The sequence below is a fragment of the Zeus faber genome, assembly GCF_960531495.2.
Source record: "Zeus faber genome assembly, chromosome: 11".
NCBI classification, from domain to species: domain Eukaryota; kingdom Metazoa; phylum Chordata; class Actinopteri; order Zeiformes; family Zeidae; genus Zeus; species Zeus faber.
The window spans coordinates 25,682,214-25,699,340 of NC_137205.1; the positions used below are offsets into that span (position 1 = coordinate 25,682,214).

Sequence of the window (17,127 nt, forward strand, 5' to 3'; positions counted from 1 at the left end):
ACAGAAAACCTCGATCCCTTGTATTTATGAAAGAAATGCAGCGATATATGTCACGATTTGTTCCTCACAAAACAAAAAAAGCAAATAAAACAGTGAATGTTCAAAGTTTTTAAGTGAGCTTAGTCATACTCTCGCGTCCTTAGTTCTACTTAAATTTTTTTTTTAAACTTTTATTTTATTTTTTAATTGTTTCGTCTTCCCGTCTGACATGACTTTTCATATTGTTCTCCCGAGTTTCATCTGTACGTACAACGATGATGATGATGATGTTTTCTTATGATATTGTGTGTGTTGACAGTTTGAAATGAAGGTTATTACTGCCACCCTGTTCTCACCTTGTTGGGTTTCTGAAAACGTTTTGTGAGAAGGAGAGAGCGCAAACAATGCAATCTGATGATGAAGGTGTGGGGTCGGGTGCCAAAAAGAAAAATAGGAAGCGAACGGATAGCAACAATTTCTCACAGGCGAGAGAGAAAAAGGGAAAGCCGGAGTGAGGAAGTAAACAAATAAAATAAAAATAAAGGGAAGTGAGGAGAGACGGGGTGAGGAGAGACAGGTTATTATTCCAGCTCAAAGAGGGTCAATCAGGTTTTCAAATAATTCAACCCCCGGTGAGTTGACCGAGGCTTTTAAAGTAGGGAACGGAGGAAGAACAATAGACGGGGTGGTTCATTTTTATAGGTTTTATCTATCGCCGTGGGACGCCCGTTGCCTGGCTGTGAGCGGTCGCTAATTTAATAGATTTGTGGATGAACATGAGATGATATGTGTAAAAGAGACACGTTTGAAGCCATGTTTGAATTCTGCCATACCGGGGTACGAGTGTCAGCATAAGGATGGAAAGGGTCAAAGTAGGAGGGGGTTGTGCAGTGTTTGGGAGAGAAGGGGTTCAATGTAGAAGGGCTGCTATCCAGACAGATCTTGAATGTGTTGAGGCATGGTACGGAGGGGGAAGGTTATCTTTGATTAATTTGGACACTCATTGGGGAGGATAGCTTATTAAAAAAAAAAAAATCAGATGGGCATGAGAGAAAAAACACAAGTTAACAGCGAATGAAGATAATTGTGATGTAGCCAGTGTTTTTGGTGATCAATATGGTGTGGGAACGTGGGCCACTTCGGGCTGAATGGAAACATGCTGTAGTGGTTCCGATGTTGAAGCCAGGGAAGGCAGCTGAAAGTCCTGGACCATATCGTATCCTATTGCACTTACGGCTGTTATGTGCAAGTCAATGGAAAGAATGGTTGCTGACTGACTAGTAAGTACGCTGGAAAAGAAAGGATATTTTCCCCCCATTTTGGAGTGGATTTAGATGAGGACGATCTTGATTTGAGGTTTTTGAGATCACGTACAATACAAGTGAACGTGGGAGGGGTGCTCTCTGAGATTGTAGAAACAGACAATGGGCCACCTCAGGGGAGTGTAATCGGTCCGGTGCTTTTTAATATTATGATCGATGGTATTTTCGGTGAGGTGGGAGAAGGAATATGCCCCTCTTTATTTGCAGACGATGGAGCAATATGGAAGAAAGGCCAAAATGTGAAACTTCTATTTAAGAAAATGTCAACACCTGTGGTATTATACACAAGTCGAAAGGTTAAGGGAGTCTAAATGACTTGGAATAGGGTTTGATGAAAGGTTGACATGGAAAGTACACATCGAGAGATCTGCGTCGAAATGCAAAAAGGTCGTCAACATCATGAGCTGTTTGACAGGGTGTTTTTATGGAGCAGATAGATGCACAACAGTGGTGATATATCAGGCTATGATAAGGTCGGTTTTGGAGTATGGTTGTTTAGTTCATGGGTCTGCAGCTGCTGCAATGCTAAATAAACTGGATGTCATTCGGGCAAAAGATTTGAGGTTCCGGGGGCATTACCTACCATTCCAGTTCCAGCGCTGCCGGTGGAAATGGGGGAGGCTCCATTGGGACTGCGATGAATCGGGTTTTCAGGTGAAGATGGTCGGGTAAAGAGGGGCAGTTTTGTATTGTCAGTAAGGAGGTGGGCAGAAAAACCAAGGAGTTGAACAGTAGAAGTGGAGGCCCATATTTGCTGGCATATACCACCAGGGTGCTGGTAGCACCCTGGTGGTTATGGCCTGAGCCCAATTTAGATTTAAGTCTACGAGAAATGACGAAGAAGGAAGATGCTGGAGATCCTATATTAGTAGGAGGTAAACATTTGAAGGGAGAGTGGGTCTCTCATACTCAGGTGTCTACTGATAGTTCTAGAAACCCTGTTAGTAGAAGAGTAGGGTTTGGTGTGGGTTGCACATTCCTCAAATCCAGATATACCAGGGAAGAAGACTGCCAGATGGGATGTCAGTATACTCAGCCAAACTAATTGCTCTACTGTGGGAATTGTGGTGGGTTGAGGAAGTGGGTCCCAGAGAAGCAGCTTTGTGCTCTGATTCAGCGGCAGCACTGGCGGCTCTGGAGGGAGGAGGTTCTAGTGCTGGACCAAACATTATCCAGAGTATAATGATAGGAGTCTTTAGGTTCGAGAGAGGAGGGTGTAGGGCGGGGTTTTTTTATGGGTTCCATCTAATGGAGGAGTTGAGGGCAAGGAGGGGGCAGATAGGATGGCAAAAGATAGTCTGACAAGGGAAAGAGTGGACATTGAGGTTTCATTTGGCCCAGAATAATGTAAAAGCATGGTCAGGAGGGGCTTTAGAGCCAGTGGCAGTGGGAATGGGAGGAAGGGAAAGGAGGGAGACGAACGTATATTATACAGTCGTCAGTCAGAGGGAGTAGAGGATATAAAGTTGACAACATTAAGGCTGGGACATTGTGGGCACAAGAGTGTATTGGTAAGAGTTGGAAAGCATAGGAATGGTAACTGTGAAGAGTGCAGGGCTTTAGATACAGTTCTCCATGTGGTCTTGCAATGTCCAATTTATGCTGAGGAAAGTACAGAACTTTTTGTGGAGTCTGCAAAATTGGGAGTTGATACTTTCTCCTTGAAAACAATGGGAGAATCAAAACACCAGAGTCAGACTGCAGGAAAGGTTAGAGACTTTCTTAAATCTACAGGTCAATAAAGGAAGAAGAAGCGGTGAGATCGTTTTGGGTTTTTTTTAAGTTTGTTTGCTTTTCTGAGGTTTTATTCGTGTTGTCTATTAAACTTCAATATATCGAAGGCCAATGAATCAAGTTTTCTTTCACATCATGTGGATGGTGTGTGCCTGTGCGTTGTTTACCTGAGGAAGAGATGGCACCAGGATGCACTATGGGATGAAGGAAAGCCAGCGGAGGCAGTGTGATGCTCTGGGCAATGTTCTGCTGGGAAACCTTGGGTGCTGGCATTCATGTGGATGTTACTTTGACATGTACCACCTACCTTAACATTGTTGCAGACCAAGTTCACCCCTACATGGCAATGGTGTTCCCTGATGGCAGTGGCCTCTTTCAGCAGGATAATGGGCCCTGCCACACTGCAAAAATATGTTCAGGAATGGTTCGAGGAACCTGACAAAAAGTTCAAGGTGTTGACTTGGCCTCCAAATTCCCCAGATCTCAATCCGATGGAGCATCTGTGGGATGTGCTGGAACAACAAGCCTGATCCATGGGGGCCCCACCTCACAACTTCCAGGACTTAAAGGATCGGCTGCTAACGTCTTGGTGCCAGATACCACAGGACACCTTCAGAGGTCTGGTGGAATCCATGCCTCCAAGGGTCAGAGCTATTTTGGAGGCACGAGGGGGACCTACACAATATGAGTGGTTATTAGGGCTGGTTTTCATGTTGTGGCTGATCGGTGCACCGCTTTTATCTGAAATGACTTGAAACTCACAAAAGTAATTGGTATCCGTCATTGTTTATTCCATATTAAATAGAAATCACACTTTCCTTTTGATTCAGCTGAATATTTTACATAATAAAACAAATTAAAATGGCATGGACAAAAATGATGGGACGCTTAACCTAATATTTTGTTGCACAACTTTTAGAGGCAATTACTGCAATTTAGCGATTTCTGTAGCTCTCAGTGCGACTTGTGCACCTGTCAACAGGTAGTTTGGCCCGCTCTTCCTGAGAGAACTGCTCCAGCTGTCCCAGGGTTGAAGGGTGTCTTCTCCAGACTGCATGTTTCAGGTTTCCATAGATGTTCGACAGGATTCAGATCAGGGCTCATGGAAGGCCACTTCAGAATAGTCCAATGTTTTGTTCTTAGCCATTCTTGGGTGCTTTTAGCTGTGTGCTTTGGGTCATTATCCTGTTGGAGGACCCACAACCTGCGACTGAGACAGAGCTTTCTGACACTGGGCAGTACGTTTCACTCCAGAATGCCTTGATAGTCTTGAGATAAAAACATAACCAAGCCTCCTCTGTGTTTCACAGTAGGTATGATGTTCTTTTCTTTGAAACCTTCATTTTTTTGTCTGTGAACATAGAGCTGATGTGACTTGCCAAAAAGCTCCAGTTCTGACTCAGCTGTCCAAAGGACAGTCTCCCAGAAGCATTGTGGCTTGTCAATATGCATTTTGAAAATTCCAGTCTGGCTTTTTTATGTTATTCTTTCTAAAGTGGAGTCCTCCTGGGTCTTCTTCCAGGGAGGTCACTGTCACTCAAAACACGACGGATGGTGCGATCAGACACTGATGTACCTTGACTTGAAGTTCAGCTTGTACCTCTTTGGAAGTTGTCTTTGGCTCTTTTTCTGCCATTCGCACTATCATTCTGTTCAATCTGGGGTCGATTTTCCTCTTGCGGCCGCATTCAGGGAAGTTAGCTACAGTCCCATGGACCTTAAACCTCTTAATAATATTTGCAAATGTAGTCACAGGAACATCAAGCTGCTTGGAAATGGTCTTGTAGCCTTTACCTTGAACATGCTTGTCTATAATTTTCTTGCTGATCTCCTCAGACAACTCTCTCCTTTGCTTTCTCTGGTCCATGTTCAGTGTGGTGCGCACAATGATACCAAACAGCAGAGTGACTACTTTTCTCCATTTAAATAGGCTCAATGACTGATTATACGATTGAAGACATGTGTGATACTTATGATACTAAATTAAAGAAAACAGTTAGTTTGAAATATCACTATAATCCAATTATTTTTCCTATTTTCTAATGGGTACCAACAAATCAGTCCAGGCCATTTTAAAATATAATTGATCTCTTCAGCAATAATTTATCTCTTTTCACAGTTTCTTTGCTTTACTCTATGTCATACCAAAGGCATGCAGGTATACATGATAAAAATTGCTTTTAATTTCATCACTTTTAAGGAGGAATGAAGCATTGTTCCAATGAGCTGTAAGGGTACCAACAAAATTGTCCAGTCTGTACGTGGTACAGATTGGACTCACTGCACACTGTGATTTGTACAGTGATGTACAGGCTTATGTGCAATGGAATATAAATAAGTATTTTTTTTCACAGCCTTATATTAACAGATGATCTTATTTTCTTTTCTGTTACGGCCCCTGAACATTTTACAACAATCCAATTTTTTGTGAATCTTCTCTTAACAATTTAACAAACAACCCACATAGTGTATATTTTGCACAACAACAAACAACTTAATAACTCAGCGATCATATTTGACAGGAGATTATTGCATTATTCAAAACCTTGTATATATTTACATGTATACGTCTCACGAAGCACTGTTTTGATTTTCGATGATCTTTTGTTCTTTTGTGAATCCCGAGCAGCAGATGGACCGGTCAGCAGAATGAGCTTGGCAGCATCGACGCATTTCCCTTATGACATCCTCACACATTCTCTCCACGTATTTGTTGGCTGTTGGAGGGGAGTGAAGGTTGTTTCAGACACAGATACACGTCATGTCTCCGGCTAGCAGATAGCAAACAGTGGACTGGCTTCCGCGATACGCCCTACTGTATACCTTGCAGGCACTTTTGAATTGCACAGGCTTGCTTTTGACACGGATCTTTCAGTGGCATGTTGAATGTCTAAAAGGGGGACACACACACACACACACACACACACACACACACACACACACACATACACACATAATACATACAGTAAAATAAAAGACACCGAAACATGGGCTATATCTTTTGCTTTAAATGTTCAAGTCAACACTATAATCTGCAGCGTTGTCATCCAGTCAAGTGAAATAATGATTGTTTATATTATATCACATTATATTGTATTATAAGGTCACACACACTCACACACACACACACACATATATATACATATATATATAAATAAAAAAGTTACTATGATCCCCACCTTGGATATTTTTCAAGACAGTAAAACATGTCAGCACTTCCTGTTGTGGCGCCGTGTTTTGATCACGTGACATGTGTCATGTGACCTTAAAAAAGTCAAGTCAGCCAACGAGAGTAATGCTGCGTTCCGAATCGAGCGAGAAATCGGTAATTGTCCCTCCGTCGTTCCCACGGAAAACATGGACGCCGGCAACAAATGCGTGTTTATTTGGCAGGTTGACAAACGTGTGTTGTCCTCACTTAAAGCAAAAAAAAAAAAAAAAAGCACACGAAGTTCAAACCGAGAAGTTAGAGGTGTTTTCGAATGAACGTCCACGCAAAGGTAACTTTGTGCCGCCGCGTTGCTGTCACGCTACGTTGTGTTGTGTCGGCGACCTCGGGCCCGCCAAGCGACGTGAACCCGAAATTGCAACTGAACTCAACTTCCATTGAAACCCACATTCAAATGAATGATCGTTTCACCGAGCACGACGTCACATTTTCCCGAGTTCCAACATCGAAGGAACGCGGCATCGGTTACCGTTCTTCCGATTACGCGCACAGCTGCGACACCTGGCGGCCAAAAGCAAGTAGGTCAAACGAAGCGCGGGGAATAGTTTAGTAACTTTTTATTCAACAGGAGTTTTTATAAAGGTTTACAACGCGCTTCACCCAGACAAAGCAGAAGAGAGAAATGTGAATAAAAATAATAATAAAAATGATCCAATGACAACAGTGCCAATCTAATATATTAATAAGGGCAAATGAAAAGCAGTCAGAGCAGAAACTTAAGAAAAGCTAAGTAACGACAACTTAAAAATAAACTCAACTAAAATGAAGTCAAAGTTGTAAGAAGTAGAACACTACATAGAGGAAATTAAAGGGATCTTTATAAAACAAATTTCAGTATCCTTTTATATAATATCAGAAAAATAAGATATTAATAAAATGAATATTTACATGCCTTGGAAATGAATAATCTAAACTAGAAGAAAACCACTTGGTGACCCCGTGGGCATGAATGGGGTGAAGGTGTCAGAGATATGGGAGGGAGGCGAGCCGTCGCTTTAAAAGCCATCGAAATAATATGAAAGTTAAAAAAAAAAAGAGGTGTGAAATGATGTCATCGGGTGACATCACAGCCGTGGACAGGAGAAGTGCAGTTTGGTCGACGCGGGTCAATATTTAAGTATGTCGTTACAAAGCCCATTCGTTTGAGTCGTCAAGGCATCATTACATCACGCTGTCATTTCTTTCAAATCTTGGACGAACACAACGGACTCGATTTTGGGAATAGTTCTGAGATAGAAGAAAGTTTCGACTTTTGCAACCGGTTTACGAGAACCTCGTCTTCTGTTAATCAACATTTATTAAATCACCTAAGAAACACCAGAAACATAACAATAATAATAGTAATAATTACCTAAAATGTTATATTTCCAGTACATAATAACACAATTATTAATAATCATTCCGATAAAATCCTGCTAAGCTTTGTCATGGAAAATTACTAAAAAATTGTTTTAATTATTCCGTATTAATTATACAAAAAACAAATGTCACTGATGATAATATAAATATGCTGCTATCTTAAAGCCCCTACGATGAGTTTTGGAGGGAAAAAAAAAAGAAAAAAAGAGGAGCGTTTCCCACCATGGGGCTCCCGAGGCCTTTCCTCCCAAAACACCACGACGTCGCTCGCTTTTCTCTCCAAGACATGCATTCGTTTTAGAGGTGGTTCGGAGGAACAGTCGTTTGTGAGATCTATGATGAGGCAACGAGGTAATGTCATAGGCTAAGATTTCGGGGGGTGGGGTGGAACACTGGCATGACGTCCACCCCACGTCGTTTTGAACTCAAAATATTCCAGGGGCTCGGACCCCCAGTCCCCCGCTTAATGTGTCCTCCCCCTCCCAGTGTTCAAAGGCAACCTACGCCACTGGGCAATGTGCCGCTAATAAAGCCCCTGTTTCCCTTTCACACTGCCTTCCGCAAACCGCTCCCTCGGACCTTCGAGGGGAATTTGAGATTTTTGGATTGGGATTCATGTCATAAAAAAACTCTCAATTCCCTCGCCCGTGGTGTCATTGCTTTCGGTTATAGATGCATGAGAAACAAGTTGGCGGTGGCAGGTATTTCATAATAAAAAAAAAACAAACTACCCTGTAGGGGCTTTAAGCGTTTAAGATTCCCTACCCTACGAAAACATGCGTATCCAGAACGCTGATGAATCTTTTCTTTTTATTTATTTTTTTATCAAACAATAACAAATCAGTATCAACTCTATTGACCTCGTTACACAAAAATATTTGATTCTGGGTGTAAATCAAGACCCTCTAAATGTCCTTTGAGCCGTGAAGTTATTATTCATCTCCGCTGAAAGCGAACAAATCCTTTCGATCGGATGTTTCACACACCTGAGTGGGGGGGAAAAACAAAACAAAACAAAAAAACAGAACAAATGAGATGAAAGGAAACGAAACACAAGCTGTAATGAGTTGTAATAATGGTTCCTGTCGCACTTCACGGAGAGCCCCCCTACCTTGGGACTTGGCCCTGATGGTGAACTCCTTGCTCTTGCTGTCCAGCCGGTTGGAGGCGGTGCAGGTGTAGGTTCCAGGGAGCAGCGAGGAGGACGTCAGCACAGCCAGGTCGTCCATCGTAGCCTGCGGGAGGGCGGGGCCGTGCCAGGTGTACGCAGGGGCGGGGTTTGCCGTCGCGCTGCAGTTCAGGCTGATTTCGGCGCCCGCCGCCAGCTCCAACGTTTCGGGCTCGGGACTCAGAAAAGCTGGGGGAACTACGGAGAAGAACGCAGTCCAGTTTAAATAGTGTACACCAGGGGTCTCAAAGCACTGGCTCGGGGGCCACATCCGGCCAGCGAGACGATTTATTGTGGCCTGCTACATGGTGATAATATATTAATATATCTGGCCCGTAAATATTTTTTTCAAATCACAACGTTTAATAATATCCTATCTCTTATGAACTCTCTTATTAATAACTTTAATTTATTAAATTGTATTAAAATATATATAATAACAATAATAACAACAACAACAATAATAATCATTTTAATTAATTACATTTAATTAAATTTAAAAAATAATAAATAAATTATAAAATAATAATAATAATAATAATAATAATAATAATAATAATAATAATAATAATAATTTTAATTAAGAAGAGCAATTTATAACAGGATTACAAGGAAATTCAATAATGTGCGGGAGAAAAAAACGAACATAAAACAAAAAAAATTAAAAAAACAGGCTGGTTTTCCCTTAAAGTTCAACATGCCCAGGGGCCCCCAGGTCATTTGAGTTTGAGACCACCGGTGTAGACTGCAAGGAGCTGTGGAGGCCAGCTGATAGTTACGTAAGTTTTCTTTTTTTTTTTTTATAAACTTTTCTGTATTTTTTGTAAATATTTGGGGAATTGCCTTCATCTGATCTTCTTAACTTTATTTGAATCCCTTGACTTGTTGAACTTAATTGGACAGGTTTTAGCGACTGGCCTGAAGTGCACATGTGACCATTGCTGAAATGCTATGCATTGAAAAATAAAACTTTGAAACTACTTTTTTCAAACTTTGTACCCAATGCATCACCGCCCCCACACCTTTTTTGTCCATATGACTTGCTGTTTGCATTCCACTCTTATCGCCCAAGTAGACCAGGGATTAGGAATAATCAATCAGTGCCAAAACAAATCTTGCTTGCTTGCAGTTACTACCAGGAGATGGCCTGGCCAGGATTTAAATAGTTTGAGTTACCTTTTGTGATTTTAAAGCTGGATCTGGGATGGGTATTATTCACCCAAGTGTCAACAGTCTACTTCCTAAATTGGATCTTGTTAAAAATGCGGGCAAAATACCGATACTCTTGCTTTGTCCGAAACTTGGCTTAACAAATCCATCACAGAGAAAGACATTGCAATTCAGGGTTACGGTGGGTTTCGTCGTCACTGTCCCAAAAAGGGAGGGGGCGTTGCCATTATATATAAAGAATGAATCTCATGCTGCCATCCTATCATCAATATCTTTCAGCAGAATTTCGTGCCTTGAAATTGGAACTTCTTAAAGGCCATTTTTTTTTATCCCTGTTGTAGGTTGTTGTGGACCCCTCCTCAACAAGCCTTGGATCTTCAATCAACCTTAGATCTCCAATCAACCTTAGATTTTCAGGTGGATTGTTCTCCTTGCTGGAGATTTGAACCAGGACGGGATGTCCTCCGTCTCTGAGAGTTTTAAATCCACCCGTGACACATTTGATCTCACACAACTAATTAGTAGCTCAAAATCTGAAATGTCCAGAGAAATGCTCTGTTCTTGATTTATATTTTATTAACAAATTCAGATATTGGTATTTTTGCAAATTATATGAGCAACCATTGTGTCATAGCTACAGTCAGACAAGTTCTTGTTCTTAAACGACATTTTAAGCAATTTCTGTGAGCAAGCGTGTAGTACTGGCTTGGAAATACTTTCATGATTCTATTCTGTATATTAGAAATAGACATGCTCCCTTCCGCAAATTTTGGGGTGAAAGGCTGAAACAATCCCTGGTTTTCCCCCCAGCCGTCCAGTCTTCTAAAAGAAGGCGATGTTGCCTGCGCTAAGGCCGGAAAATCTAAATCCGAGGCTGACTGGCTGATTTTTTGGTTCGAAGGCTTCGAAGCTGCGTTACCTCTCTCATCAAATTGGCTGAATCTGAACCCTACCTTTCTAAAACTACTAGCAACTTAAATGACCCTAAAATCTTCATTGGGGGGCGTGACCACGAAGGAGTTGCCAGCCTGCGTTGTGAAAGACTCTTGCACTCTAACTGATAAGCCGGCCATTCCTAACTGCTTCCATGAACATTTTGTTTGTTTGCATCCAGGTCCAAAACAGCCCCACGAACAGAGGGTTCACACTTCACCGCCCCCCAATTAATTATACGGTTCACACATTCAGCTTTACTTCTTTTGGCGTGATGGAGGTCCGTAAAGCGACCAGATCCTGACAAATCCCCAGGTCCTCCCGAGCTTCATCCTTTTTCTCAAGTTAGCTGTCGACCTTTTCCGACAATGACACTCCAAACATAGCATGGCAATCAGCCTGTGTCCTCCCTTTGCTGAAAGGAGGGGACCCCTCCGTTGTTAATCACCACAGGCTGATCTCTAAATTATGTATTTTGCATAAAGTCCTTGAAAAGTTTGTTTGGAAATAACTTAAAATAATTATTATACATGAATGGTATTCTATCACAGCATCCATCAGGCTTTAGAAAACCACACAGCACCATAACCGCTACTAATAAAGTGGTGAATGACAATATTGAGGCCCTGGACTGCAAAATAAATATTGTGCAACTCTTTTTATTGATTTGTCCAAGGCTTTCGACACAGTTGACCACAGCATCTTGGCGAACGGACTCGACAATATTGGCTTATCTGGGCAGGCTGTGAGCTGGTTTTCAAATTACTTATCAGCTAGAACACATTAGTCCAGTTTGCTGGGTCCTCCCCTTCATTCCTCCCTGTATCAAAAGGTGTGCCCCAGGGTTCCATACTAGGACCACTGCTGTTCTCCATATACTGTATGTACGAATCATCTCTGCGATCATTTATCAAATGCTGAGTTTCATTTTTATGCAGATGAAACGGTGGCTCATCCCCATCGGTGTACAAACCCTTTAATTCCTTGCAGTCTCCCTTTGATGTTCCCAGTATTTAAATCAACTTAAGTTGGTGTTAAATGCAGACAAATCCAAACTCATGCTCTTTTCAAATGGCAAAGAGCCAAGGGGTTGAAATTGAAGTGGTCACAACATATACTGTAAGTATTTAGGTATTATTATTGATCAGAAGTTATCATTTAATGAGACTTGTGCCACATCCCAATAATGGAGTGGGTTCTATGCCTCGCCACACAGCCAGCATTGCTCCCTTTACAGCACCACCTCTGCCCATTTCATCCACCCAGACCCCGCCCTCTTACAGTGCTTTGCTGGCCAGCCTCACCAGCCCAAGTCTGCCTGGAATGAGGGATGTGGGGCGGAACCAGATACCATTTCATGGGGCCTCACTAGAATTCAGTCCAAACAGGCAACCCCCCAAAAATCTGTCCCATAGAAGATAGCAGTGAGTTAATGAGCTTCCTTGTTTGACTGCCATTAGCATTGGCATAACAGACAGTTATGTATTTTCCCAACTTGGCTTATTATTGGAATTCTGGGTACACTGGTACAACGAAACTACCCTTTCCATGAAATAGCACATTATTGAAAATGCGACTGTTTTTTTTTTTCTGTTTTCTTTTCAATATCAGCATGGCCTTGTAAACTCACAGAACACAGAGGCGTTGAGTGGCTCAGAGGTCACCGTGGGAGGAGGTTGCGGTCCCTCGTGTCCGAGGTCCAGCTCGGCCACGCACCGGTACTGGGCTCCGTTATCGGCTTTGGTCGGCGTGATCAGGAGAATGGAGGACACTTGGACAGGCGAGGAAGGCGTTAGCTCCGAGAACGAATGGTTATACACCTCCGCTTGCCCTCTGTACCACCTCAGCGTGAGGTATTGCACGGGAGCGATGTTCTGGACCTCGCAGAGAAGTTGGTACTCCTTTCCTTCGACCATCGGGCCGGTGTGGTTCACAGAGCTGATGGAGACTCTGTCTGGAGTTTCTAAACAAAAGAAACAAAAAAAACCAACAGAGATTGATTTATCTCTGGAGGTAAATTGTAATGTCCCAGCAGCTCACATCAAAACCATAGGCAGTAATAATAACAGCAATATAAATATTCATAATATTTAAATAAATAAATAAAAAATATTTATATTAAAAAAGTAGAATATATGTGAAAAAAAGTTAAATATACAATAAAAACTCCCTAACTGTACACAATAAAAATATATGGCAAGATAATGGAAAATTAAACCAGAATTATTTTTTACGATTAGGTTCACGTACAATGTCGGACATGAAATGAGATAAGCTGACTCACTGTAGAGGACAAGGTTGAGCTTCTCCTCGCACTGTCTCGGGGCTGTGAAAAACACCCCGTAGCAGATAGGTTCCTCTATCCAGTCAATGAGGCTGTCCACCGTCCACTGCACGGACAGCTGCTGCTGGGTGTGAGTGGCACCGATGGCTGACTCCCAGCCCAGGACACGCACCGGGCGAGCAGCTTCACAACTCACTGACACGGGCTCCCCGAAGCCCACCACCACCCGGGCCGGCTTGAGGACCAGGGAGCAGCCTTCTCCTGACACTAGGAGCGGAACGTTATTAGTAATGGTCCGGCCCCGAAGGTGCGGGAGCCCTTTTTGCTTTTGTTAATGAAAATCTGACGTCTGTGGTCTGTGGAGCTCATGGATTCGCCACGCTCGCGGACAAGATTAATAAAATACGTATTCCGGTCAGTTCAGACATGCTGTCGTGCAAGTTTGATCCAGATGGCGCCATTATTCCGGAATCATTTAGTAGAAAACTGTATTTTCTATCATTGCCGCAATGTGCATGCATGCGCAAATGACTGAGCGCACGGATCATGTGATAGCATTGCAGTCTAGTGATTGTTCAATGATTGGGGCCGCACCAAGATGGCAGCACGTGTAGATGTAACCGACACCAGAACTTAAATGGATGTCATGGATCCGACAAACCCACTGGAAAAAATCGAATAATATGTGTATTTGGGGCAGTTCCAACATGGCGTCATTCGAGTTCCATCCAGATTGGTGGTTCAGTGTTGTGGGAGAAGTTTGTGATCAACAATCACGTCCTCACCAAGGACATGCGCAGTTGACGGAGTGCAACGATCACGTTAGTCAGGAACCCAAACCCTACTAAGATACCGTCGAGCGCAGATATAGTCGCGATTGGACTTTAACTAAAGGGATAAAAGTTACAAACTCTTAACCATACGAAGTTACAAATGTCTCTTCTTGAGACTCTTCTATGAGTCTCATAGAATCCCAAATTCCGAGGCAGCAAAGAAATGACGGACAGAGCATGCTGCTTTAGGGGTCAGCCACTCTCTTCTTAAAAAAAAAGACAAAAATACTTTCTTAAACCTCCGAGCGAAACTCTGAAAATTCTGGGGAAAAAAAACGTAAGGAGGGCAAAAACTCAGATAGAACGACACTGAGACCGATATGCTCACTAACATTATCCAAATGAACATGGATGACACGGCAACAACTACACCCCATAATCCCGAAAAATTAATTGCTGACGGTGATGTTATTGGCTTTGTATTTTGTAGAACTTACTCCGGTGCGTGTCAGTTGTCCTCAGAAGCGTATATATTTATGACGTTTAAATATGCCGCGATGATTATAAGATACAAACTATTAACCATACGAAGTTACAAGGTGAAAGGTTCAACTTCCTTATGTTTGAAAAAAATGAAGTTAAAAGTATTACCAGAAAACAACTGCATTAAAAAAAAGTGCAGCGTATTAAAACGTCATGAATATATACGCTTCTGAGGACAACAGACACGCACCAGAGTAAGTTCTGCAAAACAAAAACCCCATAACACCAATGTCAGAATTTATAGACGTTCCAGAGATATCAATGTGTACAATCTACCTGAATTGTAATTACTGGTAACAATAACTATAAGCAATGCCCTAAATAGAAGGAACATGTATTAATTGTATGTGTTTTGAAATATTAACATTCCTTTTGTGTTTTTGGTGGAGCCCACTACACACAATTAATTTTATTATATATCCTCTAAAATTCAAGTAGGTTAAACCACTTTCCTTAGTTCATTCATTTATAGGTTTATAAAATACATTATTATGATGAAGGCAGTTTTTTGTTGATTCACAAGGTGCCATAAAATAATTCTGTTCCCCAAAATGGATTAATAATCCTGATAAATAATCATTCTCATAATACTGACTTAAACAATCGTGATTATCATTTCAGCCATAATCATGCAGCCCTACTTCAGAATGATAACTGTCGCTGGTTGCGGCGTAGCAACCCCACCCACAGCCGCAAACACCGTCCCATGATAGAAGGACACTGTAACCAGGCTGGAACGAGTGAACTTCTGCATCATAAATCACAACAGAGAACCAAAGCACACTTGTACATTGAACTTTAACCAAGGGCTGGCTACCCTGAACCCTGCGTATTGCTGCCTGCAGCTATATTTATCATTGTTTAAATATAGTGGTAGTAGTAGTATTAGTAGCAGTAGTAGAAGTAGTGGTGGTAGAAGTAGTGGTGGTAGAAGTAGTAGCAGTAGTAGTGGTGGTGGTAGTAGTGCTGGTAGTAATAGTAGTAGTATTAGTAGTAGTGGTGGTGGTAGTATTAGTAGTAGTAGTAGTAGTAGTTGTAGTTGTAGTAATAGTAGTAGTAGTAGTAGTAGCAGTAGTAGCAGTAGTAGTAGTAGTAGTAGTAGTAGCAGTAGGAGTACTAGTAGTAGTAGTGGTTGTAGTAGTAGTAGTAGTAGTAGTAGTAGCAGTAGTAGTGGTGGTAGAAGTAGTAGTAGTGGTGGTGGTGGTAGTAGTGCTGGTAGTAATAGTAGTGGTGGTGGTGTTAGTATTAGTAGTCGTATTATTATTAGTAGTAGTAGTGGTAGTGCTGGTGAGAGTAGTAGTGGTAGTGGTAGTAGTAGTAGTAGTAGTAGTAGTAGTAATATAGTATTTTAGCAGTGGGAGTATGAATATGACTGGGAGTAGTAGTAGTAGTAGTAGTAGTAGTAGTAGTAGTAGTAATATAGTATTTTAGCAGTGGGAGTATGAATATGACTGGGAGTAGTAGTAGTAGTAGTAGTAGTATTAGTAGTAGTAGTAGTAGTACGGTATTTGTCTAGTATTAACTTAATAATAATCGTATCATGTGTTTACATAACATTTACATTGCAATGCAGTACAGTAATACATCTATGTAATACTGTCGGAATGCGCGTGCACGCACGCACTTCCACAGACACACGCGCGCACGTACGCACTCAAGCGCGCACACGCACACACACGCGCGCGCACGCACACACACACACACACGCGCGCACACACACACGCACGTACACACACACGCACGCGCGCACGCAGACGTTTGGACCCTAAAGCTCAACCGCCATCAAAGCGGCTCCTCGCGCCGCGCGCCAGGCATCGCGTCATATCTGATCAGGACGTTCTCACCGCAGGTGATCGCGCAAAGAGCCCAAATCCACCCGAGGACGCCGCGGTTTCCCATCGTCTCTGCGGTGCGTGTCTGGTCGTCGGGGAGGAGACGCTGCATTCCTCCCGGGGCGCTCGGCAACTGGAAAGTGACCGGACGACGTGGAACAAAAGGGGCTTTCTGCGCCCGCTGACTCGGGGGGCAGCGTGGCGGGGGTCCAGGCGAGAGGGGGACATTTTGGACAGGTGTTTGTTTTTGTTTCCCATCTTGAAGTCACTTTATAATTCACTTTCCGATCACCTTATGATTGTTAAAAAAATATAATAATAATAATAATAATAATAACAATAACAATAATAATAAATCACAATGGGCCGCACCAGAGAACACATCCTCTGCATAGTGTATATCTTACTTTGTACTCAAGTTTACACTAGGAGATAATGGCTTGGAAGGATTTAACTTCACTGTGTGCGCTGCTTGCTTCATCACATGAGGAATGTAGAAGTCAGGCTTTGTTTCCAGTGTCTTGCTGAGATGATCCCGGTGCGCTCATCTCCCGCCTGCATTTTGGACTCCCCGTGGCTCCAGGATTCCAGGGCTTTGTTGACTCACAGCGGCAGGCAGATTTTTGGGAGCTCTCCAGCTTTTTACTCTCCCTCTCTCTCTCCCCCTCCCTCTCCCTCCCTCTCTCTCTCTCTCACTGTGAGCAGAATGCTGCACAGCCTGTCAGCTCTGGAAGGAGTACTCAGAGTAAAAGTACAAGTACCTTGACATAAAAATCACTCTAGTACACGTGAATGAATCAC

The 17,127-nt window shown here is 42.5% G+C and overlaps 1 protein-coding gene across 1 annotated transcript; it reads right to left on the reverse strand.

Annotated features, from left to right (window-relative positions):
- Positions 1–7,215: 7,215 nt before the first annotated feature.
- On the reverse strand, positions 7,216–16,393 carry LOC307237367 (vascular cell adhesion protein 1-like; the record flags this gene model as incomplete). Its single annotated transcript, XM_080010080.1, has 5 exons — positions 7,216–8,609; positions 8,735–8,989; positions 12,525–12,857; positions 13,179–13,445; positions 16,339–16,393. 5 exons carry the CDS (start codon positions 16,391–16,393, stop codon positions 8,602–8,604), a joined length of 918 nt encoding a protein of 305 aa, XP_079866206.1. The 3' UTR covers positions 7,216–8,601.
- Between the last annotated feature and the right edge of the window lie 734 nt (positions 16,394–17,127).